At 51.6% G+C, this 26,336-nt stretch overlaps 1 protein-coding gene across 1 annotated transcript in view; it reads left to right on the top strand.

Annotated features, from left to right (window-relative positions):
* ETV7 (ETS variant 7) overlaps positions 1-6,316 on the top strand; it is an 8,794-nt gene extending 2,478 nt beyond the window's left edge. Inside the window, exons 3-5 of the mRNA XM_006101255.3 lie at positions 2,156-2,298; positions 3,805-3,905; positions 4,025-6,316. Of these exons, the coding sequence (XP_006101317.1) occupies positions 2,156-2,298; positions 3,805-3,905; positions 4,025-4,142 (362 nt within the window). The 3' untranslated portion in view covers positions 4,143-6,316. The remainder of the gene's footprint in view (positions 1-2,155; positions 2,299-3,804; positions 3,906-4,024) is intronic.
* Positions 6,317-26,336: the final 20,020 nt, after the last annotated feature.

The following is a 26,336-nucleotide window of genomic DNA, read 5'->3' as shown; positions in this document are numbered from 1 at the left end:
TTTGTTGATTTATGAATGTTATCCAATGAGATGATACTTCATTGTGGTTTCAATTTGCATTTCTCTGATGATTAGTAACATTGAGCAGTGTTTTATATGTCTATTGGCCATCAGTAAGAAGAATATCTTACCCTTTGAGACAGCATGGATGGACCTGGAGATTATTATGATAAGTGAAATAAGCCAGTCAGAGAAAGACAAATATTACATGATCTCACTTATATGTGGAATCTAATGAACAAAATAAATTGGTGAGCAAAATAGTACCGTAGACATGGAAGCATGGAACAGACTGACAGATCTCAGAGGGAAGGTGGGAGGGAAGGCAGGAAGAGATTAATCAAAGAACTTATAGGCAATATGCATAGCCCATGGACACAGCCAATACGGGGGGAGAAGATCGGGGGGTGGGGGTGGGTAGGGGCTGGGAGGAGGGGGGTAAAGGGCAGAAATTGGGAGATATCTGTAATACTATCAACAATAAAAATATATTTTAAAAAACCCTTATTTACTTTTAAATAGTTGAGCACTTACTATGTGCCAGGCATGGCTCTTTATTTAATCCCACAACAGCCCTTGAGGTTGGTATTATTATTAGCAACAGTCACAGACAAGGGAAATGAGGCCCAGAAAGGCCGAGTGACTTTCCCATGTTTGCTCAGCAGTAAGTGGCAGAGCTGGGCTGTGGAGCAGGCGGTCTGGCTCCAGAGCCTGAGCCTACAGGTGATCGCTTCCATTTTACACTTGTTAAAGGATTGGCTAATAGACAGGCAAGCAGACAGACTGACAGATAAGCACCAAAGGGTGTTTTCTAGCCATAGTGGGGCCACTATACTTATTCTAAGATACCATTGAGGTGGAAGAAGCATGGCTTCTGGTGTGGAAATGCCTGGGAATCTCTGAAACACAATTATTTTATTTAAAACATCATATATATATGGGGATATATGAATTAGAGGCCTGGTGCATGAATTCGTGCACCAGTGGGGTCCCTTGGTCTGGCCTGTGGGATCGGCTGATACGGTCTCTCCAACATCCCCTGAAGGATCCCGGATTGCGAGAGGGCACATATGAATTAGAGCCCTGGTGCACGATCAGGGCCGGGGAGGGATGGCGGGAGGGCTCCAGGGCGTGTCCAGCCCATCTTGCTCAGTCCCAATCGGCCAGACCCCAGCAGCAAGCTAACCCACCAGTTGGAACATCTGCCCCCTGGTGGTCAGTGCACCTCATAGCAAGCGGTTGAATGGCCTTAGCATATCATTAGCATATTACACTTTGATTGGTTGAACAGGCAACCAGATGACCAGACACTTAGCATATTAGGCTTTTATTATATAGGCTTTTTATTGATTTCAGAGAGGAAGGGAAAGGAAAGGAGGAGAGATAGAAGCATCAATGATGAGAGAGAATCATTGATTGGCTGCCTCCTGCGCGCCCCCTACTGGGGATCGAGCCTGCAACCAGGCATGTGCCCTGACTGGGAATCGAACTGTGACCTCCTGATTCATAGGTTGATGCTCAAACACTGAGCCACCGTGGCCAGACCACAGTTACTTGATTTTAAAAATAATAATGGCTTAACATTCTTTGAGCACTTACCCGGTGCCAGGCAGTGTGCTAAGGTTTTGTTTTGGTTTTATCTGTTGTGTTCTTTCATGCTCCCATCAGGCCCTGTGAGGAAACTGGCTTGGAGGCCCAGGTAGTGGGACTGGAGCTGTGGGTGCTCCCGGGCTCCCTCTGCTGCTTGCCCTCCGCAATGGCACGTGGGTGTCCTGAATCTCCCTTAGGGTGAGGGTGGATGTTAGTACCTGATTTAACAGAGTCCAGGGGCCGAGTGACTGGGCCAGGGGCAGACAGGGACCTGGAAGCCGCCTGCCCCAGGGAAGGGCCCTGGCTTTGGCGTCTGCAGAGCTGGGTGAGAGTCTGCCTGCCTCTCTCAGCCCATTGCCTCATCTCTTCCTGGGGATGAAGGCAACACCCCCTAGAGTTAGGGAGATTGAATGAGACAACGAGTAATGGCCCCCCAGTTCTGCTAATACCGCCGTCGTCTCCATCCTGCTGCACGCTGGGCCCAGCCTCTCGGGCCCCGAGCGCCTTCCTCATGCCCGTCCTCACAGCGCCAGGAAAGCCGCCTGCACCCTGTGCTCCATTGCAGACTGCCGGCTGCTGTGGGACTACGTGTACCAGCTGCTCTCCGACACCAGGTACCAGTCCGTCATCAGGTGGGAAGACGAGAACGCCAGGATCTTCCGAGTCGTGGATCCCAACGGGCTCGCCAGGCTCTGGGGAAACCACAAGGTGAGCCTCAGCCAGCGGGCGGGAGGCCTCAACTTACCCAGAAGCGGACGGGGCAGGGGTCAGAGCGCACCCTCAGCACTGGGGCTCCATCCTTACCTGGGGGGCTCGGCAGCAGCTCCAGGAAGCGTTGGGGTCTTTCTACTTTGGGAGGTCCTGAAGGTCAGACAGCGGCTTCCTCAGGAGGGGACTGGCCCTGGAACTTGGGATCTTGCCTTCTCACCGCTTGCTCCGACCTTTGCTCAGCACGGGGACCTTTCAGAGCACCTTTACATGAGTTGCCCGTCGGATGCTGTGGGGTGGGCGGGCCGGATGGGAACCGGGTTCCCCGGGGGAAGCCGGGGCAGGAGCCAGGTCTCGGGCCTGCAGGGGCGTCTGCCGTCGGGGCTGGGAAGGCCCGGGAAGGGCTGAGACCAGCATTCCCAGCGTGAGGAGTGCCCACACCTAAATGGGTGTCTGCAGGGGATTCTAGGAACTAAGGACTTTTTTTAGTAAGAATCAGGATTAAGAAATCTATCATGTCAGTCTCATGATTTACAGTGGTGATACAAAGCAAGTGTCCTTGTCTATAAATTAATTCACTTAAGTCAAAAATGAGTCTTTTAAAGAAAACTATTAATAATAACAATAATTGGCAATACGTAGCATTCCTTAAAAGGGGATAGCATTTGATTGGCAGGCACTGCTCTGAGGGTTATATTTTACTAACTCATTTATTTACTCCTCACAACAGCCTCGTGAGGGCAGGTAGGTATCAGACGGGGAAACTGAGGTACAGATTGGTTTACCAACTTGTCCAGGAGTCTGCAGCCAGGAGGTGGCAGGGCAGGGACTTGAACGCAGACTGCAGCCCTGCACTCCTCTCTGTTTTGTGGCCTCTCAGGACGGCTGGTGGCTGGAAGGATGCAAATGACTAAAGTTTGGATGTGCTCTTTGGTCCAACCCCTGCACAGTACAGGGGAGAAACTGAGGCTCAGAGAGTAGTAAGTTCATTTAATGAGCACAGACTACGTGGCAGGCACCGTGCTACGTATCCTCACGGATTAGCAAGTTCATCCTTACCCCACACCTGTGAGACGGATGTTCTCGTCCTCGTCTCAGAGCCGGCACACGGGTTCAGAGAGGTAACACCAGTCCGGCCACTTTGGCTGCTCTGCACTGCCCGCCCTGCGGAGAGGGGAGACCGTCCCCTGGCCGAAGTCACTCGGCCCCTTGCCAGGCTATCTCTGTGATGATGTCGCCAACTACATGTATGTTTATTTGTTACTGCTGGTGACATTAGCTTTTTAAGAGCTACAGGTGACCCGCTCCTGCCCCCGGTTCTCAGCCAGGCAGATGAGAGAACCGCCCCAAGGTGTCTCCCCCACCTGCCCCTGCCTTCCTCCTTCCAAACTCAAGAGAAATCTCTCAGAACCCTGGCTGCTCCCTTCCAGGCGTGGGAACCATGGGAACCGAGGCCTGGGAGGGGCAGGTGGGGAGTGAGGGTGATGTGGCTGCTTTGCCTCCCAGAACCGCGTGAACATGACCTACGAGAAGATGTCGCGTGCCCTGCGCCACTACTATAAGCTGAACATCATCAGGAAGGAGCCCGGCCAGAAGCTCCTGTTCAGGTGAGCAGCCTGGGCCGAGGGGCCCAGGGAGGCGGGCGGCGGGCGGCGCCGGGTGGGCAGGAAGCCCCACGGCTGGGCAGTGGCTGGGCAGCGGCTGACTGCGCTGGGCCTGACTCCAGGTTCCTGAAGCTGCCCGGGAAGACGGCCCCGGACCAGGGCAGCCGCCCGCAGCAGCCGCAGCGCCGGGAGCAGGGCCAGGCCGGCTTCAAGGCGAACGTGCTGGCGCTCTCTCCGTGAGGGCACGACCCAGGCCCTGGGCAGATGGGACAGAGAGCGAGTCTCTCGTGAGGGCGGCGAGCTGCACGCCTCCGCCCTCCTCCCCGGGCAGCAGGGATGCCCGGCCGGTGCACTTCGGGACCTCAGAGCCTCCTGAGGACCTGAGCCGTGAGGACTGGGAGGCTCGCCCAGGACATCGTGGGCCAGGCGGGGCCACAGGCATGAGCTCTCCCGGCCTTGTCCCTGGCCACCTGCCCAGCGAGGGAGGGTGGCCGGGCGCTGAGGGCATCCAGCCCCACGCCTCCAGGTCACAGAAGGGAGCGGCCGCCAGCCTCAGCTCGCCCATCAAGGGCACATGCCCGTCAAAGCCGCCCTCAGGGCTCCTCTATGAACGGACAAAAGGATGGCTGCTCGGTCAACCTTTGGGATAACGACAACGATGGTACCTGGCGTTTAAGTGCTCCCTGTGCAGGCCTTGCGCTCAGGGTCCTGCCTACATCTCATCTCGTTCAGTTCCCACGCCACCGTGAGGTTCAGAGGTCTGGGCACAGGCAGACCTGCAGGGCGGGGTGTCCCCCGAGCCCAGTGCTGCTGTTCCCGTCAGTGACTGCGAGGGTCTGGGGCATGAGGCTTGGCCCTGCCTCTCTGCCTGCGTCTCTGCAACAACCCCTGTCCGCAGTGTTGAGTCTTTGGTGACGGCGACTGTGGCCCAGTGGAAACCGCCTCCTGTCCGCGCCTGGGCCCCTGTGCGCCTGGGCCCGTACCTGCCAGGTGGCTTTGGGCAAGCTGTTCCACCTCCGGGACCGCAGGTTTCTCGTCTGCAAGGTGGGGCGCTGCCCTGGCTGACCCTCGGGATAGCGGGAAACTCCGTAAGACCATACCTGTGAGTGCCCAGCGGGTGCCTGCTCCGCAGCGCTTACTCCGGTCACCGGTCACCGTCAGCCCTGCCAACCGAGAGCTGCTCTCAGCACAGGCCTCTGAGCTGCCGGGCCAGCTTTCCTCTTTGCAGCTCCCAGTCCCGCTGGGCTCCTGGGGGTCGGAGCCTCGCCCTGCACCGGGAAGCGAAGGGAGTGTTTTCACTTCATCAAAAACAGAACGTGGATCTGCACCTTCTTTCTGGGGAGGAGGAAACCCCCGAGCCGCTTGCCTCCAGCAGGTCAGAAAGCCCGTCTGCGGAACCCGAGTCACCGCAGGAGGAAGTTCTCAGGCTTCTTGGACTTTGGGACTCAAAGCTGGGACGCTCGCGAGCAGGGAAACTCCCGCTGAGTCCATCAGGGGCTCTGACAGTTCCACCCCGCAAAGGGCCAGGCAGGGCGTCCTGCCCCTCCCATCTGCCCTGGGACCGTGCTGTCTCCTGACTCCGGCCCGGGATGCTCTCAGGCCCCGTAGCCTTTCTCATTGTCCCCAACCAGAACTGCATACCTGGGGCGGGAGGGGTTCCCCCAGCCACTCCCTTTATAGATCACACAGCTGAGGCCAGAGACGGGGTGACGTGCCCAAGGCACAGAGCACAGCTGCCTGCTGCCCCTCATGTTGCCTCATTTCTTCTGGTCTCACATCTTTTTCATGGGCCCAAGATGCAGAGGTTTAGACAAGAGAATGGAGTTAGGGTGCTGGCATTGGCCTGCTGGTGTGTCAGTGGTTGAAAACACCTGCGTATCCTAGGGGCTGTGTCTTCCCCCAGGGCGATGACTCTCACCCCACACTGGGACTCTCGGGGCCAGGAGTGGGCCCTGGGCTTGGGCAGCGCTCACCACCCCAGGCCCCGGATCCCTGGGCTCTCCGCTTGGCCCTGTGCTCAGCCCCACCCTCTCCCCATCTCCCCCGGCACATAGGCTGTGCTCAGGGAGGGACACCTGGGTGCAGGAGCAAAGGGGTTCTCCAGCCCTTCCTTCCAGGGGCATGAATTGAGCACCTGCTGTGTACCTGGCATCAGGTGAGGCTCTGGGTTTACCCCCACTGTTTACAAATTAAATTCCTGAAAGGCTGTGGGTCACTGAAAACAACACCTGTGAAAGGGGACTTCTTCACACGTAATCTTAACAAGCAGGAAGTACATCCTCATGGTTTGATAAGGTAGACAGTCGTGTCCTTTTTTGGGGGCCAGGTTACATGAATGTCAGCAGTAAATAAAGAGTTTATGAAAAAAGTGGTATAGTAAGAAGTTAGTGAAATAAATTATACAAGTCACTGTCTCCATCCAGTGAAACCATTTACAGCATTAACTCTTGCACTTCTCCTTGACACAGATTCTTTATTATTATTATTTTTAAAATTTTATTTCTCAATTACAGTTGACACTCAGAATTATTTTGTACTAGTTTCAGGTGTTCAGCATTGTGGTCGACAGTCGTACACTCTGCAAAGCATTCCCAGTTCCCAGCGGGCACCAGGCCTGTTATTACAGTATTATCGGTACTGTATTCCCCGTGCTGCACTTCACATCCCGGGGCTGTTCTGTGACTACCAACCTGTGCTTCCTCATCCCCTCACCTTGTTCACGCAGCCCCCCAAGCCCTCTCCCCTCTGGCCACCGTCAGTCTGTTCTCTGTGTCTCTGAGCACAACACAGAGAAAGTCTTTTTCCCTCAGATCCTCCCCCCCCACCCCCGCCCGCCCCAGCTTTATTGGGGTACGACTGACACAGGACACTGGAAGGTTAGGAGGTACCATGAGTAGCACTTCCTCCCACCCGGGGCCTGCCAGGTCGGGGGCTCCGAGCAGGAAGCCTGGCCGATGCTGTGACCACCCCCTGTCCTCGTGCCGGATGCCAGTGGTGCCAGCCTTCGCGACTCCTTCCCCTGGCCGCTCCCCACGTGTTTCCTACCCAAGTGCTCTCTCGGCGCTTTCAGAGGCGCACGGAAAACACGTATGTTTCAGGGCGAGGGCTGGGGCCTGCAGAGCACCCCGTGAATGAGGCAGATGAAGAGGTGCTGGCTGGGTGGGGCCTGGCCACTCCTGGGACCCCTGGCTCCGCGGCCACTGGGACCGCCCCCGGCTAGGGTGAGGAGTTTCAAGTGGGTTGTCCTGAAGTCTGTGCGTATTTTAAACATATCAATCTCTCTCTATATAAAAGCCTAAGGGACCGAAAGACCAAATAACCAAAAGACTGGTCAACCAGTCACTATGGTGTGCACTGACCACCAGGGGGCAGATGCTCAACTCAGGAGCTGCCCCCTGGTGGTCAGTGCGCTCCCACAGTGGTAGCGCCACTCAGCCAGAAGCCAGGCTCACGGCTGGTGAGTGCAGTGGTGGTGGCAGGAGCCTCCCTGGTCTCTGCTGCAGGCAGGGGGTAAGGAGCGAGGGGTCCCAGACTGCGAGAGGGATGTCACCTGCTGGCTTAGGTGGACAACCCCAAGGGGTCCTGGACTGTGAGAGGGTGCAGACTGGGCTGAGGGACCCCCCCCCCAAGTGCATGAAATTCCGTGCACTGGGCCTCTTGTTTTAATCATAATCTTAATTTTTTTTAAATTCCAAAATCCTTTTAAGTTACCGGCTCATGGGGAGGGGGACATACAGAGGAGAGCAGGCCCTGATGCAGAGAGGAGGCCCTGGGAGAGGCAGAGAGGCGCCCCGGTCCTGGTGACAAAGTGGCACGGTGCATTTGGATTCGGCTTGGCAGGTGTCAGGGAAAGCGTCCCTAAGGAGGAGCGTCCAGGCTGCTCTGCCCTCCCCCTTCCCTTGGGAGGGGTGAGGTGTGGGGGTGCGGCGGGCGGTGGGTCTCCCCATCACGAGGGGCCAAGGAAGTGCAGGTGTGGGGACCAGGAGAGGCCAATGGTGGAGGCCGGTCCCTGAGGGGTGAAGGGCTCCTGAGGTTCATGCTTGTGGGCCTGGCTCCCCATGTCAGGGCTGAGACCTCCCACAGGAGAGGAGGAGCCTTTAGGGAGAGGGACCCGTGAGGAGCAGCAGCAGGAGACCAGCAGCCCCACCTGCACGTCCCCACGTCATGTCACGGGGCAGCTGCTTTCGGGGGAAACCTGGGGAGCAGTGGGGCGCCCAGCAGGTGTGTTGGAGAGCCGGCCCAGGCCTGTGCTGTGGGCTTCCCTGCGCCTTCCCCGGAGCCTGGCTGCCCTGACACCCAGGTCTAGGCGTGGGGTAATTGCAATCAGGCCCTTTCCTCAGAAAGACATGAGACCAGAAGGAGGACTGGTGGGAGCAGCAGCTGGCCTGGCCGGGCTCAGGCAGGCAGGGCAGGGTGCCTTCAGGCCCGGTCAGTGTGCGGGAGCCGGCAGCACCCTCTCACCTCAGCTGCTCCTGAGGCCTGCTGGCCTCTTGGTGCCGTTGTTTTTGCTCAAATGCAGTGAACTCGGTGAGGAAACGCTCACCCCCGAAGCTCATTGTGCTCTGTTGGCAGGTGCAAAGGCCTTCGAAGACAGCAAATGACACAATAAGATAATAAACACAGATGACAGTATAGCCCGTGTAATGAAAGCATGCACCGTGGTAGACAAAACCTTTCAGAATCTGATGTCCATGGGGTTTTGGGGGGTTGTTATGGGGGTTGCGGGTGTGGTTCCCTGGAAGCTCCTGCAGAACGGAACACGTGGGGAACTTTACTTCTGGGCAAAGACAGCTCAGGGTCACTCCCCGGTACAGAGTCAAGCAGGAGGAGCAAACGAGCCTTCTGCCCCCCTCCAGGCAGCGTCCCAGCGTGTCGTCCAGCAATCCGGAATGAAGTTAGGGAAGGATGTGTCCCTTCCGATCCCAAGGCACAGCTCAGCAACCCGCGTCCCGTTAATAAACCCTCCCAGTGTAGCCTCTCTGACGCCTGCCCAGTGCAGGACCCGGCTGAGCTCTCACAAACTGCGGCTCCTCCTGCTCTGGCTTCACAGCCCAGGTTTCTGAGGACACAGGTGCTTCCTCCCATGGAAGGTTCTGCAGTTTAAAACCATGTCCACCAGGTGGCGCAAAGCCTCTTGTGTTTGGCGTTGGGACCGCTGTCTGCCCACAGTGCCTGCTCTGTGACGGAGCATGCCTGCCTCTCCTAGGATGTGAGTACGACTCTCCAACTCAGGCAAACTCCATAAATAGACATCCAGCCACGGCTTGAACACCTCCAGTGACAGGGAGCTCACCACCTGGGGGGGGGGGGCAGGTAAATAGCGTGAGTAAGGGTGGAACTGAAGGCACCAGAAAGCCACCTGATGTCACCCTTCCTCTCCCACCCACAGGCCAATGGTTTCTGAAATGTCTGTCTTCCAAGTCCCTCTGCTGGGAATAACTATCTCCTTTTCTTTTCACTGTATCTCTGAGTAGCTTATCTACTTTCTGAGCAGAAGCCCCAACGAGACCTTGTACTTATTTTTTATTGACTTTATTGGGGTGACATGGTTAATAAAATTATATAGGTTTCAGGTGTACAGTTCTATAATACATCGTCTGTATATCGTATTGTGTGTTCACCACCCCAAGTCAAATCTCCTTCCATCACATTTATACATGAGTAGTATCCCACTGTGTAAATGCACCACAGCTGTTTTATCCACTCATCTACTGATGGGCACTTGGGCTGCCTCCAGATCTTGGCATTGGAAATAACTCTCCAATGTATCCAATATATTCTTGATTTTTTTAAAGAGAGAGGAAGAGAGAGAGAGAGAGAGAGAGGGAGGGAGAGAGAGAAACATAGATATGTTGTTCCACTTATTCATGCATTCATTGGTTGATATTTGTATGTGTCCTGCCTGGGGATTGGACCCCAAACCTTGGCGTTTTGGGACAATGCTCTTACCAACTGAGCTACCCTGCCAGGGTGCATACATTCCTTTGAATCTTTTGATTCTAAATCATTTTTAGATTTTGGAGGGAGCTCCATACTGTTCTCCACAGTGGCTGCGCCAGTCTGCGTTCCCACCAGCAGTGCACGACGGCTCCCTGTTCTCCACACCCTTGCCAGCACTTGTTTATGGATTTACTGATGGTGGCCATTCTGACAGGTGTGAGGAGAGGCCTCCTTGTGGTTGGAATCTGCATGTTCCAGGAGACTTTGCACAGGTCTGGGGCCCAGGCCAAGGGTGCGAAGAGCCTCTCCGCGCCCGTCCCACACGCAGCCCCTGGTTAGGGCTCAGCCCTGGGGCTCCCTCGGTTCCCTGGTGACTTAGCGAAGCCGGGCTCCTGGGCCTCGGTCTGCACATCTGGGAAATAAGGAGCAGCGCCCTCTGCCCCCTGGGCCACATTAAGTTGCTGAGAACCTTCAAGTGCAACAACGTGTGCGTTTATCTAACAAATATTTATTTAGCATCTACTACAGGGTGGGGCAAAAGTAGGTCTACCGTTGTTCCAATGGAAAACAATACAATAATAAATAATAATACAAGACTAAACTGTTGTGTGTACTCACAGCTGTGGTCCTACTTTTGCCCCACCCTGTAGATGCCAGGCATTGTTCTAGAAACTGGGGAATACAGCGGTAACCACGTCAGAGAAATAAACAATACATGACGGCCTACGTGCCATGAAGAAAAACAAGAGTCACGTGAAGGGGCCAGTGCCCAATGGAGCTGCCGGAGATGTGAGAAGCACGTGAAAGCAGGAGCAAGTCACCCCACCTGCTTCAGTCCCCGCTGCCGCCCGCCTGCCCCCTTCTCCTGGGCTGTGGCGCCTGCCTGAGATAGCACTGTTGTTATGTGCGATCAAGTGCGAGCGTAATGGGCATGAATAATGCAGGCGGGAGGCTGGAGGGAGGCCAATTTGGCCAGGAGCCACCCCTCTCTACACCTGTCCTTTCCCCATGGAGGAGCCACAAGCTAAGACCAAGGAGATCATAGTTGAAAAGACCTCAACACCCCAACACAGGGCGCGCCGGGTGTTGTTGAAAGTGCTCCAGCTGGAAAGCCCCAGAATTCTACGTGTGACTCTAGAAATCCCAGCAGTCTGGTCAGCGAGGGATTCCCCTTGGTCCTATGATCGCACTCTCCAGCCGGTGACCTGCTCAGGCTCTCACCCTGTGGGGTGAGGTGCACATCAGATTCTCAGGGAGCAGGTGCCTGGGGGTGGGGCTGGACATGGTGTGCGAATCCCCAGAGATCCTGAAGCCCCTGCTAAGGCACTTTCCCCCACCAGCCTCCTGGGCATGGCGAGCTGATCCGTCGTAGGGATGGGACACTGAAGATCAGAGGTGCCAGGGGAGCCGAGGGCCGGCACCCGGCTCCCAGCCGGACCCCCTCCCAGCTCTGAGACCCTCCCACAAAGCTCTAGTGATTTGCAGAAAAGAAAAAAGTTATGTTCTCCTGGCTGAACAGTGAATAAATAATTCACCAACTTGGGTCTTGCTTAGCCACCAAAAATAAACCAATCAGTAAAGGGAGGAGGTCTGAGTTAGAGCTCACAGCAGAAGGTCCCAAAGAAATAACGTCACAAAAGCTTGTGGCGCAACCACACCTTTATCTTGGGCCAGAAAGTGCCTTTCTGATAACACAGCCGCCTTGGCACGAGGGAGACATGCCCGGGTGGAAACCGAGCTCCTTCTGAGGAAGCCGGTCGCTGACCCTGCGCCTGCTGCAGGGGAGGTGACCACCGCATGGCCACGCCGTCCCTGCAGACAGCACCTCCGCTTCCCGGGACAGACGGTTTCCCAGCCCTGCCAGGCTTGCTGGTGGGCAGGGCGGGTCCCCTCCATGAAGTCGCTCGGGGACCCAGGCTGGTGGGGGCACTGCTCGGCCCTTCATGTGGTTCCCGTGTGGAGGTTGACCTCCAGCCACAGGTGGGGCAGAGACAACGGAGGGGATTGGGAAGGGGTTACATGGGCCAGACTGGGGGGCAGGCAGCCATCATCTCTGCCCACATTTCATGGCCAGAATCAGGCAGCTGGAATCCCAGCTGTGCTCTGAGGTCCTTTGGAAAGATCTGCGGTCCTTATTCACACCCCACTCCCTGGCCAGGAGGCGGGCCTGCGTGGGGTGCACCAACGGGCTCCCTCGTCCTGTGCTTCTGGGGGGGGGGGTTGTCTAGGAGGAGAGTGTGGCCGAGCACCCCAGCCCCGTCCTGCCCTGCCGCTGCATGGTTGGCTATGTTCCTGAACGGCAGGGCCGGTTTCTGTCACCGCCCTCGCTACAGTCGCTCCCTCCCAGCTGTGTCCCTGCTCCTCCCCTTGTCCTTGTCCGTCAGGCACAGGGCGGCAGCTCCCAGCGTTGCTGGCCCGGGAAACCGCACCCTCCCTTGTTTTCCCCACACCCTGCACCCAGCCTCGTAAACCGCCTTGTTATTACCTGTACACGTGCTCAGGATGCGTGAGCCATCGTCTCCTGCTGGGACGGACCCGCACAGGCACACAGACACACAGAGGCGGGCCTGGGAGCCGGGCCTGGGAGCCCCCCTGGGCACACGCTCCCCACAGTGTGGAATCGGTCACAGCTGGTTGTCTCTGCCCCATTCACTCTGACCTCTGTCCAGGCTGCTTGTGTGGCCTCGGGCATGTCTTTTCTCTGCACCCCCTTTTCTCATCTGTAAAATGAGGGGCTGGGCCAGGGGATCTATTTGATTGGCATCGGTAGCCCCTCCAGCTGCAGATGGCGCCTCAGTTGCCCTGAGATACTTGGCTCTTTACCTGAACTCCAGGCAGCTTTCTCTTCCTGGCTCTATAGGTTTCCTTACCCCATTGCCTGCCACGCATCCTCTCCCAGCTTCATCTTCTGGATGGAGCTGTGTCCCCTCCAATTCATGTGTTGAAGGCCTAACCCCCAGCACTTGAGAATTGGCTGTATTTGGAGATAAGGCCTTTGAAGAGGTGATTAAGCCACAACAAGGCCATTAAGTGTGGGCCCTACTCCAGCTGGACTAGTGTCTTATCAAAAGAGGAGATTAGCCCTGACCGGTTTGGCTCAGTGGATAGAGCATCGGCCTGCAGACTGAAGGGTCACAGGTTCGATTCCGGTCAAGGGCATGTACCTTGGTTGCGGGCACATCCCCAGTAGGGGGTGTGCAGGAGGCAGCTGATCGATGCTTCTCTCTCATCAATGTTTCTAACTATCCCTCTCCCTTCCTCTCTGTAAAAATCAATAAAATATATTTTTAAAGAAAAGAGGAGATTAGGACAGAGAGACACCAGGACGAGGTATGCACAGAGGAAAGACCACGAGAGGACATAGCCAGAGAGAGAGGCTTCAGAAGAGGCTAAACACCTTCAACTTGAACGTTCAGCCTCTAGAATGGTGAGAAAGTACATTTCTGGTGTGAAGCCACCCAGGCTCCGGGGCTTTTGCTATGGCAGCCCCAGCAGATGAATAAATGCCCTGCACTGGGTTCCAGCCCTGCAAGGCGTCCCCGTGTTATGGCTCAGTCCTTTGATAATTAACTTGTGATGATGTTTTAATGGAGGTGACAGAGTCCCTCAGATTTCCCGCAGTAACATATCTGTACTTGAAACATCCGTCCTCAATGCCCAACTCCTAAGAGAGATCGGCAATGAGGTAATACAGGGATCAGCCCAGGACCTGTCTTGACATCCTGCTAATGTTTGATTTTGCCTCTGGGAGTGGCTCCCCTCCCACTCCACCAATCTTCTGTCCTTGGCAATGGTGAAGGGCCCTGTAACCCAGGCAGGGCCGCTGACAGAAGAGCCCATTTCCCTGACCACCGCCATTGGTCCAGAGATGGCATATGACCTAGGACAGGCCAATCAGAGTACTTCCCTGGGATTTTTCTAACTGGATCTGGCAAGGAAGTTATCCCCAAGCTGTGGGTAGCCATGTCATCTGCCATGAGGGATGCCAGAGAAGCAGGAAGGTGGGGTGAGGTCCCAACAGGGTCTGGTCTCCTAGTTCCAATCCTTGGAATTTCTGAGCTGTCCTGATCCCCAGGGATCTCCCTTCAATTTTTTGACAACCCCAATCACTTTCTAACAAAGGTCTTCTCCCTTAAGGGGGTCCGAGTTGGTGTTTTGTCTCATGCAAATGAGAAAGCTTTGACTATATTTTGAGAAGGAGCTACAATTATTAGTCAAAGGATTATTTGGAACCCTTCAAGGTCTCTTCCTGGGCCCACCACATCTCTCTACCCTAGGGGGTGAGGTCCCCATCACTAAAGGTTTTCAAGAGAAGAGGGGGTGTCCGTCGGGAAGGGTCAGAGGGAGTCCACTACATTGGAGCTCAAGAGGTTTAACTGGGTGGCATCGAAGGTTCTCAGTAATAATCACTGGCCCCTGCCTGGCCAGTGTGACTCAGTTGTTGAGCGTCGACCCATGAACCAGGAGGTCACGGTTCGATTCCCTGTCAGGGCACATGCCCAGGTTATGGGCTCAATCCCCAGTAGGGGACATGCAGGAGGCACCCAATCAATGTTCTCCCATCTCTCTCTCTCTCTCTCTCTTTCTCTCTCTCTCTCTCTCTCTCTCTCTCTCTCTCTCTCTCCCTTTCTCTCTCTGAAATCAATATAAACATTTTTTTTAAAAAATCACTGGCCCCATTGTGTACAGCCTCCTCCTGCGGGGATTAGAGACCTGGTGTTTGAATATGGTTCTGGTTTTCTCACACAGGCAGGATCAACGTTTATGAGCATCACAGTAAGACACCATATTCATAAGTGAAAGACACAATCACATGATCGTCTCAATAGACACAGAAGAAGTGCTTGACAAAGTCCAAATGCTTTTATGATGAAAATACTCAACCAAAAAGATTTTAAGAAAACTTAACCTGATAAATCTTGCTATAGATAAATAAGAGGCATCCAGCTTGTTCACGATGACAGGATATTGTATACAAAAAGTCCCAAGGAAAACAGTCTATTCGAACCAATGGATGAGTTCAGCAAGATTGCAGGATACAAAATTAATCCACAGAAGCCTATTGTACTTATAGACACTAACAATGAACAATTTTATAATGAAATTTAAAAACAATTCTATTTACAATAGTATCAAAATTTAAAATACTTAGGAATAAACGTAAAGGGCAAAAACCATACTCTGAAAACTACAGCATTGTTGAAGGAAATTAAAGAAGCTCTAAATAAATGTGCAGACACCCCGTGTTCATGTATCAGAAGACTTAATATTGCTAAGATGGCAACACTTTTCAAATTGATCTACAGATTCAGGGCAATCCCTATCAAAATTCCAACTTCTTTCTGTTCAGAAATAGAAAAGCTAGTCCTAATACTTAGAAGATTGCAAATGACCCTGAGTAGCCAAAGCAACCTTGAAAATAAAAAAAAGCTGGAGGACTGACATTTCCCAATGTCAAAGCTTACTGCAAAGCTACAGTAATCAGAACAAGTGGGACTGGCATAGGATAGACATATAGATTGGTAAAATAAAATGAGAATTCTGAAATAAAGCCATATATCTATGGCATTTGATTGTTATTTATTTCTGCTGTTTGTATTTTCCAGTTTTCTTGAATCAGGGATGAGGTATCTGATTACAGTGTTATAGGAAGCATGATTCATTGTCCTTCGTCTAGACTTTTCTTTTGTATCTTGAACAGCTCGGTCAAGATAAGCATTTGTAAGCTGTACCAGTCCGGGTTCAGTTGGAGGAAACAGAAACTTTATCAGCTAATTTTAACAGAAAAGGACTCAAGGGTGTACAGAGTCATTGGAAGGGTTGGAGGAGTGGGTTCAAGTGGGACCTCAAGGAATGTTCTGGAACACCACCACCAGACGGCAGGGGACCACCCTTGCTCCATGGAGAGGGGCCCACATGCTGGAACGCTGCTGAAAAATACACAGCTTTCTCTTGCCCTTGCTTGTCCCAGCAGCAGCTGGATCCAGGGGAAGAGGACCCCATTTCATGGCTCCTCCCCCTTCTTGGGCCAGAACATCTACTTCTCAGATCCAAGTTCTCATCAGAAACTCTAGCTGCAAAGAAGTCTGGGAAGTTTTCTTTTCAGCTTTCCAGTCCCTGAAATAGAGGAAGGGACCCGGCCCTCGGAGGAGGCTAGTGTGGATGTACATGGGGTCAACCCATCAGGACTGCCTCCTTATATCAAAATTTTTCTAAAAAATATATTTTCATTGATTCCCAGAGAGAAAGGGAGAGGGAGAGAGAGAGAGAGAGAGAGAGAGAGAGAGAGAGAGAGAGAGAGAAACATCAATGGTGAGAGAGAATCATTGACCAGCTGCCTCCTGCACGCCCCACACTGGGGATCGAGCCCGCCACCCCAGTAGGTGCCGTGACCAGGAATCGAACTGTGCGCTCCTGATTCATAGGTGGACGCCCAACCACTGAGCCACGCCAGCCGGGCGTTGTCAAGATTTTAACATTGAATTTGGTTCAATCGTTACTTGAGCTAAACAACTGATGATCCTTTTCTTTGTATGAAATTTGTATTTGCTGTGTGAGATGACTTTTCCCCCTTTGTGGAGTCTATGGGCCAAGCCCTGGGAACGGGGAGAAGGGGTTTCCTTTGCGGAGTCCTCGCGTTGAACTGCAGTGCTTTCCCGCTGGCTGATGCTGAAGTGAATAATCACTTTCTCCACCGGGAGTGAGAAGCTCCTGTGTGTCTAGGAAGTGAGGGCTTCCACGTATTCTCTTGAGCATAATGAGCACTTCCTGGAGGAAACAATATACTTGACAAGCGGAATATTTTTTTCAAGGAAGACCCAGCTGCTCAAGCACCAACTCCGAGGCCAGGAAGCATTTGAGAAGTTGCTTACCTGCACTGATAACAGAGAAAGGCAAATCAAAACAAGAATGGCTCCCCCGTCCCACAAGGAACCGGCTCCGTCGCGGCCACTGTGGGACCCACAGACCACGGCTGGAGGTTAGAGGGGCAAACTTCTGGAAGGGAATCTAAATGTCTCCCTGCAGCCCAGACACTCTATTTCTAGGAATACACCTTCCAGAAACGTTCTCCTATGCCAGTGGTTGGCAAACTGCGGCTCGCAAGCCACATGCGGCTCTTTGGTCCCTTGAGTGTGGCTCTTCCACAAAATACCACGTGTGGGCACGCACATACAGTGCGATTGAAACTTTGTGGCCCATGCGCAGAAGTCGGTATTTTGTGGAAGAGCCACACTCAAGGGGCCAAAGAGCTGCATGTGGCTCGCAAGCCGCCGTTTGCCGACCACTATGCAAAAAACAAACAAACAAAACAACAACAACCCATTTATAGAGATACTTCCTGAAGCACTGGGTTACGGTTAGAAAGTCCTGGGGAAATCCCAACGACCGGCAGGGGGTTGGATAAATAAGTACAGCGGATGCTCGGCAGCAACGTGGAGAGTCGATCCTCCCGTCCTGACGAGGAAGGGCCGTGTGGACACCCTCGAAGGGGCAGGGCTGGGGGCTCTGGGCCCTTTGCCAATGGCGATGCCACCTTGTCTGCGGACGTTGGGAAGTGGGAAAACCGTGATTCAGAGAACATGGCACAGCAAGGCTTAGGTCGACGTTGTTCTATAAGATAATTTATATAAATTATATCAAGGAACTGGGCTAAAGGTGTGGGGTAGTCTCTAGTCTTCATGTTTTCCATTGTTAGGAGAATTTTACTTAGCTTTCCGTGCCCCTGGCCGTCCTGATCGTCAACCACCTCTGGTTTAAAGCAGTGGCCTAGCTGGGGACGAGCTGATGGGGGTCACCTCCTCCCCCCTCCCCCACCCCTGCCTGTCTAAGTTGAGGTGAGGGAAGGTCCACTCCAGCGTTTGAAAGCTTCAAGGACAAAGGTCACCAGCAGAAGGCCGAGATGCCAGTGTTGGTAAAATGCCATTTTCTCGATGTCGCTTTGCATGGGAAGCAGGGGGCGGGGCTGGCGTCCCTCCTGAGTCCTCACTGTCTCTAGGAGTTGGAAGCCTCTCTCTTACTCAGTTAAGGACACTCTTCAGGGCTTGGAAGGTGAGGGGACTCTCCCCTGCTCTTTGGTTAAAAGCTCCCTGAGCACAATGTTTATTGTGGAACCAACACAACAACATAAACACAAAAGAAAAAGAGCGCATGGCGGCCCCGTGTATACGGAGTGCTCCCACCTGTGGCGATGCTGATGCTGGTAAGGGATGTTACGCTGTTTCTACGAAAAGGACCCCAGAGGAGCTTGCTCAGAGCAGGACAGCCTCCCCGGTGCGGGTGCTGTGGAGCACCCGTGTTTCCCGCCGCGCGGACGTGTGCCTTGCAGTGCGGCAGGAGGACCCAGTGGGCTTGCCCGTCTGTCCGCAGATAAGACGGGACCTTCCAAGTCCTGGGTCCTGGTGGAGTGAGCTTACTTCCCCACCAGAGGACAGTCCTGCTGCTGCAAAGGCCCCCTCTGCCCTGCACAGGCTCCTCCTGCCACCCGGCCACATTCCCGGGGCCTCAGGGTGGTCAGCGGGCCCGCCTCCCACGGTCACCTGGGGACAACCTCTGCGGAGGAGACCTGGTCCCACCCTGGCCTCGGGAGGGTGGACGTCACTCAGGGCAGAAAAGGCCTGAGCAACGCCCCTGAATCCACCTGGTTCAGTTTCCTCCATACGGCTCTGCGGTCAATGTCAAAGGTTAATTAGCGTCACTTTTACTTCATTTGATTTGTTTATGTTTTTAGGGCCAGGAAGGGAACGCTTTGAAAGTCCCCGGCAGTGCAGCGGGGCTCCTGAGAGCTTCCTCCAGCAGGAGGGGGCATCCCAGTGCGTCCCTGACTCACAGGACAGGGGCAGCCCACAGCTGAGCGGGTGGGGCGCCAGTCCCCCGACACCCACCCTGCTGAAACAGTGTGCGCTAGTTTCCTGTCCTGTGACAAATGACCACAAACGTGGGGCTTCAGACAACAGACATTCGGTCTTCCGCAGGTGGCAGAGGTGCAAACGCAAGATGCTGGCGGGCTGGGTGCCCTCGGAGGCTCTGGGCGGACTCCAGGCCGCTTTCTCCTGGTTGTCACGCTGCGCAGCCTGGCACCCTGGCTGCAGACGCTTCTGTCCAGTCTCTGCCTGTGTTCACCTGGCATCTTCCCTCTGCGTGTCTCCGGCAGGCTCCGCCTCCTGCCTGCCTCCTACGAGGACATCTGCCGTGGGACTCAGGGCCCTCTAAACCCAGGACGGTCTTATCGTGAGGCCCTTCATTTAGTTACCTCTGCAAAGACCTTTTCAAACAGAGTCACATTCACAGATTCTGGGGTTCGGCCTTGGCCATATTCTTCTGAGGTCCTTAATCAGCCCACTGCAGGGAGGGGCCAGGGGCCTGAGGCCAGCACGGCTCTAACTAGTCACTGCGCGTTGCACATCTCTCTGACAGTTTGCGTAGCCCATACCTGTAACAGGTCCCGCGGACTCACCGGCATCCTGCCCCCATAGAGACCTGGTGGAAGATGGGTGTGATGGAGCCCACATCTGCCGGAGGAACCGATGCTCAGTGGGAGGAGGAGGAGATGGGAATGTGGGGCAGGTGGTCCACCCTGAGGAACAAGAGACCGGCCCCCTCTCCTCCCCCAGCTTGTTGTCACTCCCAGGACTTGGCTGATGGGAAGTGTGTTCAGTGACTCGAGAGCTGGAGCCACCGCTTGGCGGGCTCCTCGGGAGGGAGGTTGTGGCGGAGAAGGCCTGGCCCGCAGCTGGAGTTCCTCTGTGAAACCGAGAGCCCAGGGCCCTGTGTTCGAGGCCCCGGTGGACAGGAAGCGTCTACGGGCGCAGCAACCTGGAAGCTGCCACTGGGGGAGACACTCCCGGATCCTCTCTTCAAACCCCCTCTGCTGAAAGGGACTGGACCAGTGGTTCTCAACCTTCTGGCCCTTTAAATACAGTTCCTCATGTTGTGACCCAACCATAAAATTATTTTCGTTGCTACTTCATAACTGTAATGTTGCTACTGTTATGAATCGTAATGTAAATATCTGATATGCAGGATGGTCTTAGGTGACCCCTGTGAAAGGCTCGTTCGACCGCCAAAGGGGTCGCGACCCACAGGTTGAGAACCGCTGGACGAGACATTTACAGAATTCACCTGGGGGGAACCAGCCAGGGAAATGTGACTCATTTTCAAAAATGGAATATATAAATAATACGTATTTACTATAGAAAAGTTGGAACATTTGTCAAAGAACAAGATAAATAAATAAAAATCACCTATAATGCCATTCCAAGCGGAGGTCATTTAAATATTTAGGCAGTTATACTTCCGCTTTTAAAAACACTTGTGTGTGATTTAATTTAATGTAATTTGGATTGTGCTGCAGATGCAATTTTATATCCTGGTTCTTCTACTTAATGCTGTGTCACAACATTCATACATGGAAGTAAGCACTCACTTTATTTATTATGTGGTTGATTACTTTTAAATTTGTTTTTATTTTTGCATCTTTTATAAAATGAGAACTATTTTTCTATTTGCCTGAACTATTTGTCGCAAATAATTTTTCCTAGTTTGTTCTAATCTTTTGCAGTGTTTTTGACATGCAGACGTTTATAATTCCTATTTAGTCAATCTATTATTCTCTTCTTATGTGACTTCACTCATCATTGGTTTTATTCTTTAAAAGCTCTTCACCCAAATGTAGTTAACATATCTACTTTTTTAGTTTTTTTAAAATATATTTTATTGATTTATTTTTTACAGAGAAGAAGGGAGAGGGATAGAGAGTTAGAAACATTGATCAGCTGCCTCCTGCACACCCCCCACTGGGGATGTGCCCACAACCAAGGTACATGCCCTTGACCGGAATCGAACCTGGGACCCTTCAGTCCGCAGGCCGATGCTCTATCCACTGGGCCAAACCGGTTAGGGCTACTTTTTTAGTTTTTTAAAGTGACATTATTTTTACATGTGATGCTTTAAAGTACCTGGGAATTATTTTATGCTACAGTGTGAAGTGTAGGTCTAACTAATCCAGCCGATTTCTCCAACCCCATTGCTCTATAAGCCACCTCTTCCTGCTGGTTTGTGAGCTTTCTTTCTCATACATGAATTTCACCTGCTCCTTGGAATGGTTTCAGAGCCACCTGTGTTTTCCCATTGATTTGCCCCTTACTTCTTGTTGACACTATCTTGTTTTACTTCTTCAGCTTTATAATGCATTCACTATCTGGCAGAGAAAATGTCCTTTCTTCATCCCAATTGGTTTTCTTTTCCAAAAATGTTATAGTAATCTTACCTGTTAGTTTGCTAGGTGGAATACAGGCAGGAAAATTTTGTCAGTTTCTAAATTCTAATTGAGTCAAATTCTTTAGAATTTAAGTTGAAAGTGTGGTGAACTGTGAATTAACTAGGAGAGAATTTAAATGTTTTGCATAAGCCTCCCATTCAAGAGTATGGGCGTTTTTATATTTTCTCACATCTTTTATATTGCGTAGGCCCCATACATTTCTTTTTTAGGGCTAGAGTGTCTCTTAATTGTTATTGTGGCTGGGATATTTTCTGCCATCATACCTCCTGATTGGTTATATAGAAATAAAATCAATAGAAAATATAGTAAACAATATTAAATAAAAAAATTGATTTTTGTGTGTATTCATTTTGCACACAGTCTTCTTTGTTTTATTGATTCTAATTTTCACAAAGAATTCAGTTGATCCCAATTTTCTGGCTGTGTAATTATATTTTTACAAGTGTCTGTATATATCTGTATCTGTGTAAGGATTTCAATCTAAAAATGGGACCAGAGGATACGAAATGGAGAATTGCATGCATGTACCTGCAGAAGAACAGAACTTGAGAACTGAGACTGATTTCCATTAAATGCCTGATTTACAGAAAACAGAGATTATCTCCCGACCGATTAATATCTGCCAAGAATCTCTCCCCATCTCCAAGCTAATGAGCCCAGTGCTTGGACTCTGCTGGGACTTCCTCTTCTTTGCACCGCCTGCCTATAAACAGCCACCCTAAGTCCTCAACGGACTCGCCTGTAGCTTGCTACACCGTGTGTTTCTATGGTTGCCATGCTTCTGCTATTCCCAAATAAACTCAAATTTCTGATCATTTGAGCTCCCCTCGGTGTACCCCCTTATTTAGGTTGACATCAGTGGTGTCAGCCGTGGGATCTGAAGGCGCTGACCCTCAGAATCGAGGGAGGTGCCACACTGAGCCCCTTGAGCTCTAAGCTTCTGGGAGTTGCCTTTTGCTTCTGGTTTGGTGAGTCTCCTCTTGGGCCTGAGCTCCCTCCTTCTGGTCGAGCTCTGACTGTATTTGGATTTGGAGAAGGACAGATGGTCCATCTGGTGAGAATGTGCTTGGTTTAGATCTAAATATGTGGATTTTCCTGAAAGCAGAACTGAAACTAAAACCGGCGGGTGCAGGTTGAGCACCTGATGCTGCTCGAGCACTTGCCACCTTTACATGACAGACAAGCGCCTCTGAAGCAAGAGGCTCCGTGTAAGGAGAATGTGGTCACGGACAAGCGATGGGCCCCCTACCTCCCACCGGGAATTCCATGCAACGGGGGACACCTGGTCATGAGTTAGACAAGGCTGTCCACCAGGAAAAAGTAGAATCCCATAAAAGGCACACTAACAAAACCCAAGTCCCAACCCTACACGTACCCCTTAGGCTATTTAGGATTTTTTTCCCCTTTGCACTCAGGAAAACTCCAAAAATGGGATCCCAGTCATCTAAATGCTTTAAGGTGGCCCCTGTTTAGGACCCTGCCCGGTTTCAGGTAAAAAAAAAAAAAAGACAAAACAAAACAACAAAAAAAAGAGGTTTCTCCTCATGTGCATAGACCAATTTTACTGAAGGCAACCTAGCCTTGCAATGGCCATTATGAGAAATGTTCCAATTAGACAAGACCATTCATGTAAGAAGTGCACTTGAGCCCTAGCCAGTTTGGCTCAGTGGCTAGAACGTCGGACACCTGCGGACCGAAGGGTCCCAGGTTCGATTCCAGTCAAGGCACATGCCCAGGTTGTGGGCTCAATTCCCAGTGCGGGGCATGCAGGAGGCAGCTGATCAATGATGCTCTCTCATCACTGATGTTTCTATCTCTCTCTCCCTCTCTCTTCCTCTCTGAAATCAATGAAAATATATTTTAAAAAAGGAGAAGAAGTACACTTGAAAGCAAGGGTTCCCAATGGGGTAGCTATTCTAATTGGCACTCAGAAGTCTTCAAAAGGCTTCAAACTTCCAAAATAGCTTCATTGAAACATTCATGCAAAGGCTAATGAAAAGTTAGATATAAGAGGCGCCTAAAACAAAGACTGTAAGCCTGCTGTGATTCCTACTGCTCCTCTCGATCATCCTTTACTTGAGCTCTCATTCTATCATCTGTCTGGGAACTATATGACCACAAACAAAAGTCTGCCAAGTTAGTGGCCTTACAGACACCCCCATGTCTACCCTTGAAGGAGGTTCCCATGTGGGCCCCTGCCAGTGTCGGCAGGACACTGAGGAATTTTCTGGTAAACTGCTACTAATGATTCTCTTACACAGCCCAAGGGAAACTAAAAGAAAATGAATGGAAACCGTGTTAGGTTCTGGTAGATACCAGAGCTGCGCTCTCTACTTTAACCCCCACTTGCTTTGGAGCCTGCAGCGTGGATCCTGGAAAAAGGGGCAGAAGCCATGAGGGGTGAGCACTCAGACCAGAACCAGCTCGCCCCAAGCTCTGCCCGGAGCTTCCAGTCAAGAGAGGAAGATAATATCTCACTTTCCCAGTGCAGACCTGTGGGCTACTGGTCCTTTCTCCCAGGGATAGCTGTCACCTTCTTGTTGGTCTTATTTTGTGTTCCGAGATCTTGGCTTGTCAGTCATGAGGATGGAGACCCCAAAATATGACTGGACAGAATGAGGGTTTCCTTCCATTTGCAGCAGGGGTCCATGGCCAGGCCTTAGAGGAATGCTAAGTCTTTCTTTCTCTTGGTTATCTTCGGGAGTGGCTGTGGATATTAGAAGGGCAGTATCTTTTGCACCCTTTTTGGAGATGCCTTTTGGGTCCATGGGGTTGTTCAGTCTTGCCAGGGATATTTACTGTTTGTCCTGGCTGAAACCTGATAAGGTATTTGATTTTAAAAGAGTAGCTCTAGCCCTGGCTGGTGTGGTTCAGTTGGTTGGGCATCATCCCATGCACCGAAAAATTGATGGTTCGATTCCCAGTCAGGGCACATACCTAGGTTTCGGGTTTGGTTCCTGGTCGGGGTAAGTACAGGAGGCAACTGATCTTTGTTTCTCTCTCTCTCTCTCTCTCTCTCTCTCTCTCTCTCTCTCTCTCTTTCTCTCTCTCTCAAAATCAATAAAAACATAGTTTAAAAAATAAAAATAAAAAGTAGCTCAATGGTCAGAAGTTGGCCAAATTGAAAACTGATTATATCTCTCTATCGCTATCATCTCCATCTCTATCTCTATCTCTATCTCTATCTCTCCATCTGCCTATTACTTACCTTTTATTTATAACATTTATTTCTATTTCATGTTTTATTGCAATGGTCAGAAATTCTGAGAACAATGTTAACTATGAAAAATTGGCTTTATATTTTATTGCTGTTTTCTATTGGAATACCCCTGATATCTTACTATTGTGTATGATATTTGCAAATTTAAGAGATATTTTCTCATTTTCTGCCTTTATTAGTTTGTTTGGGCTTTTGTGGGACCTCAGGTGCAGTTCGTGGTACAATGTCATCTGCTTATGCACGGCCCCTCTAGTATGCGTTATGTATGTTTATTCCATGCGTATCTTTCTCTCCCAAAGTAACCTGGCTCGTGTGTTGAATGTGTATGTTTTTGTATGTGTTCTTTCAGACCTGCATTGTTGTTTTGCTTCTTTGTATTTTTAATTTACACACTATTTATTATAGCTTATTCTGTTACTTTTTTTCACTGAATGCTATATTTTTGAAAATTTATTTTGAAAACTACATTTTTAGGATACTTCCATATTGCTGGGTTAATCCAATCAGTTGCTCCTAATCCTATATAATAAAGAGGGAATATGCTAATTGACCACCACACCCTCACAAGATGGCAGCACCCACAGCTATAAGATGGCGGAGCCCAGTCCCCTGAGCCCCACCAGGGGCCTCGGGTTCTCCTGCACCCCTGACTGACGGAGGCTCAGGCAAGCAGGGCTGGCCAAGGCACAGTCAAGCCTCGGATGGTGGCTGCCCAGCCACCAAGGGCTGGTCTGAGGCTCAGGTAACCAGGGCCAGCCAAGGCTTGCACTGCCAGCAGTGGCAGCAGCAGAGGTGTGATGGGGCGTCGCCTTCCCCTGATTGCTGGGTCGCCTCCTGCCCCTGAGGGCTCCGGGACTGTGAGAGGGGGCAGGCCAGGCTGAGGGACCCCCGGCTCCAGTGCATGAATTTTCATGCACCGGGCCTCTAGTATGTGAATAATTCTCCAGGTGGTGCATGTACATCTGCTACACTTTGTCTGTCCTTCTCCCAGGATCTTTCAACTCCCTGGTACCAACACTGCAGTGGACACCCTCATCTCCTGCCCTTAAGGGGCTGTGTGAGAATTTCTAGAAGTGGAATTTCCGGGAGTGGAAATATGGACACCAGTTTTGACTAATACTGCCTGGTTGTTGTCGAGAGTGGCTGTGCCAGGCCCCATGCTCCTCGCCTGGCAGGGCATGGAGGTCTCTGTTCCCCACACCTCACTAATGTTCCAGGCACCATAGTAATGCATGAAACCTCGTTAACACAAAAACACCCCTCACGTCCACTCCCTGCAGGCAACCAGTCTCGGGTAATTTGTCTCCAGTTTCCCATGGTTACTTTCATTCTCTAAATAACATTTTGGATATTATTTAAGATAAATAATATATTTATTATGAAAAAGAAATGTTCTTCTCTGCCTCGTTTTAAAACCTGCCATCAGGGTTGCATACAGGAATGGTCAGTTTTGGTTAAGCCTGTTGACAGGGTTCCCTGACAGTAACAGTTCCTTAACCTCGGTTTCTTAAAACACTATCTGTGGAGGCCGCTACATCACTTAGTGTACTTTCCAGTTTAATTTACCCTTGATTTTAAGAAATACTGTTATGTTATTGCTCTAGGTCAGCGGTTCTCAACCTGTGGATCGCGACCCCTTTGGGGGTCGAACGACCCTTTCACAGGGGTCGCCTAAGACCATCGGAAAACACATATATAATTACATATTGTTTTTGTGATTAATCACTATGCTTTAATTATGTTCAACTTGTAACAATGAAATTGGGGGTCACCACAACATGAGGAACTGTATTAAAGGGTTGCGGCTTTAGGAAGGTTGAGAACCACTGCTCTAGAGGATCCCGCTCTACCCAGAGAGGGACCCGAAACACCCAAAGCACGTGACTCTGTGGTAACCAAATATTATTTAAAGAATAACATCTCAGGACATGTGAAATGTATGTGAAATTCAAACTCAGTGCCCATCAATAGAGCTTTGTGGGAACACCGCCTCGCT

The sequence above is a fragment of the Myotis lucifugus genome, unplaced genomic scaffold (genome assembly GCF_000147115.1).
Source record: "Myotis lucifugus unplaced genomic scaffold, Myoluc2.0 scaffold_347, whole genome shotgun sequence".
Classification (NCBI taxonomy): domain Eukaryota; kingdom Metazoa; phylum Chordata; class Mammalia; order Chiroptera; family Vespertilionidae; genus Myotis; species Myotis lucifugus.
The sequence above is the reverse complement of the archived record's forward strand: the minus strand, read 5'-3'. Positions and strand labels throughout refer to the sequence as shown.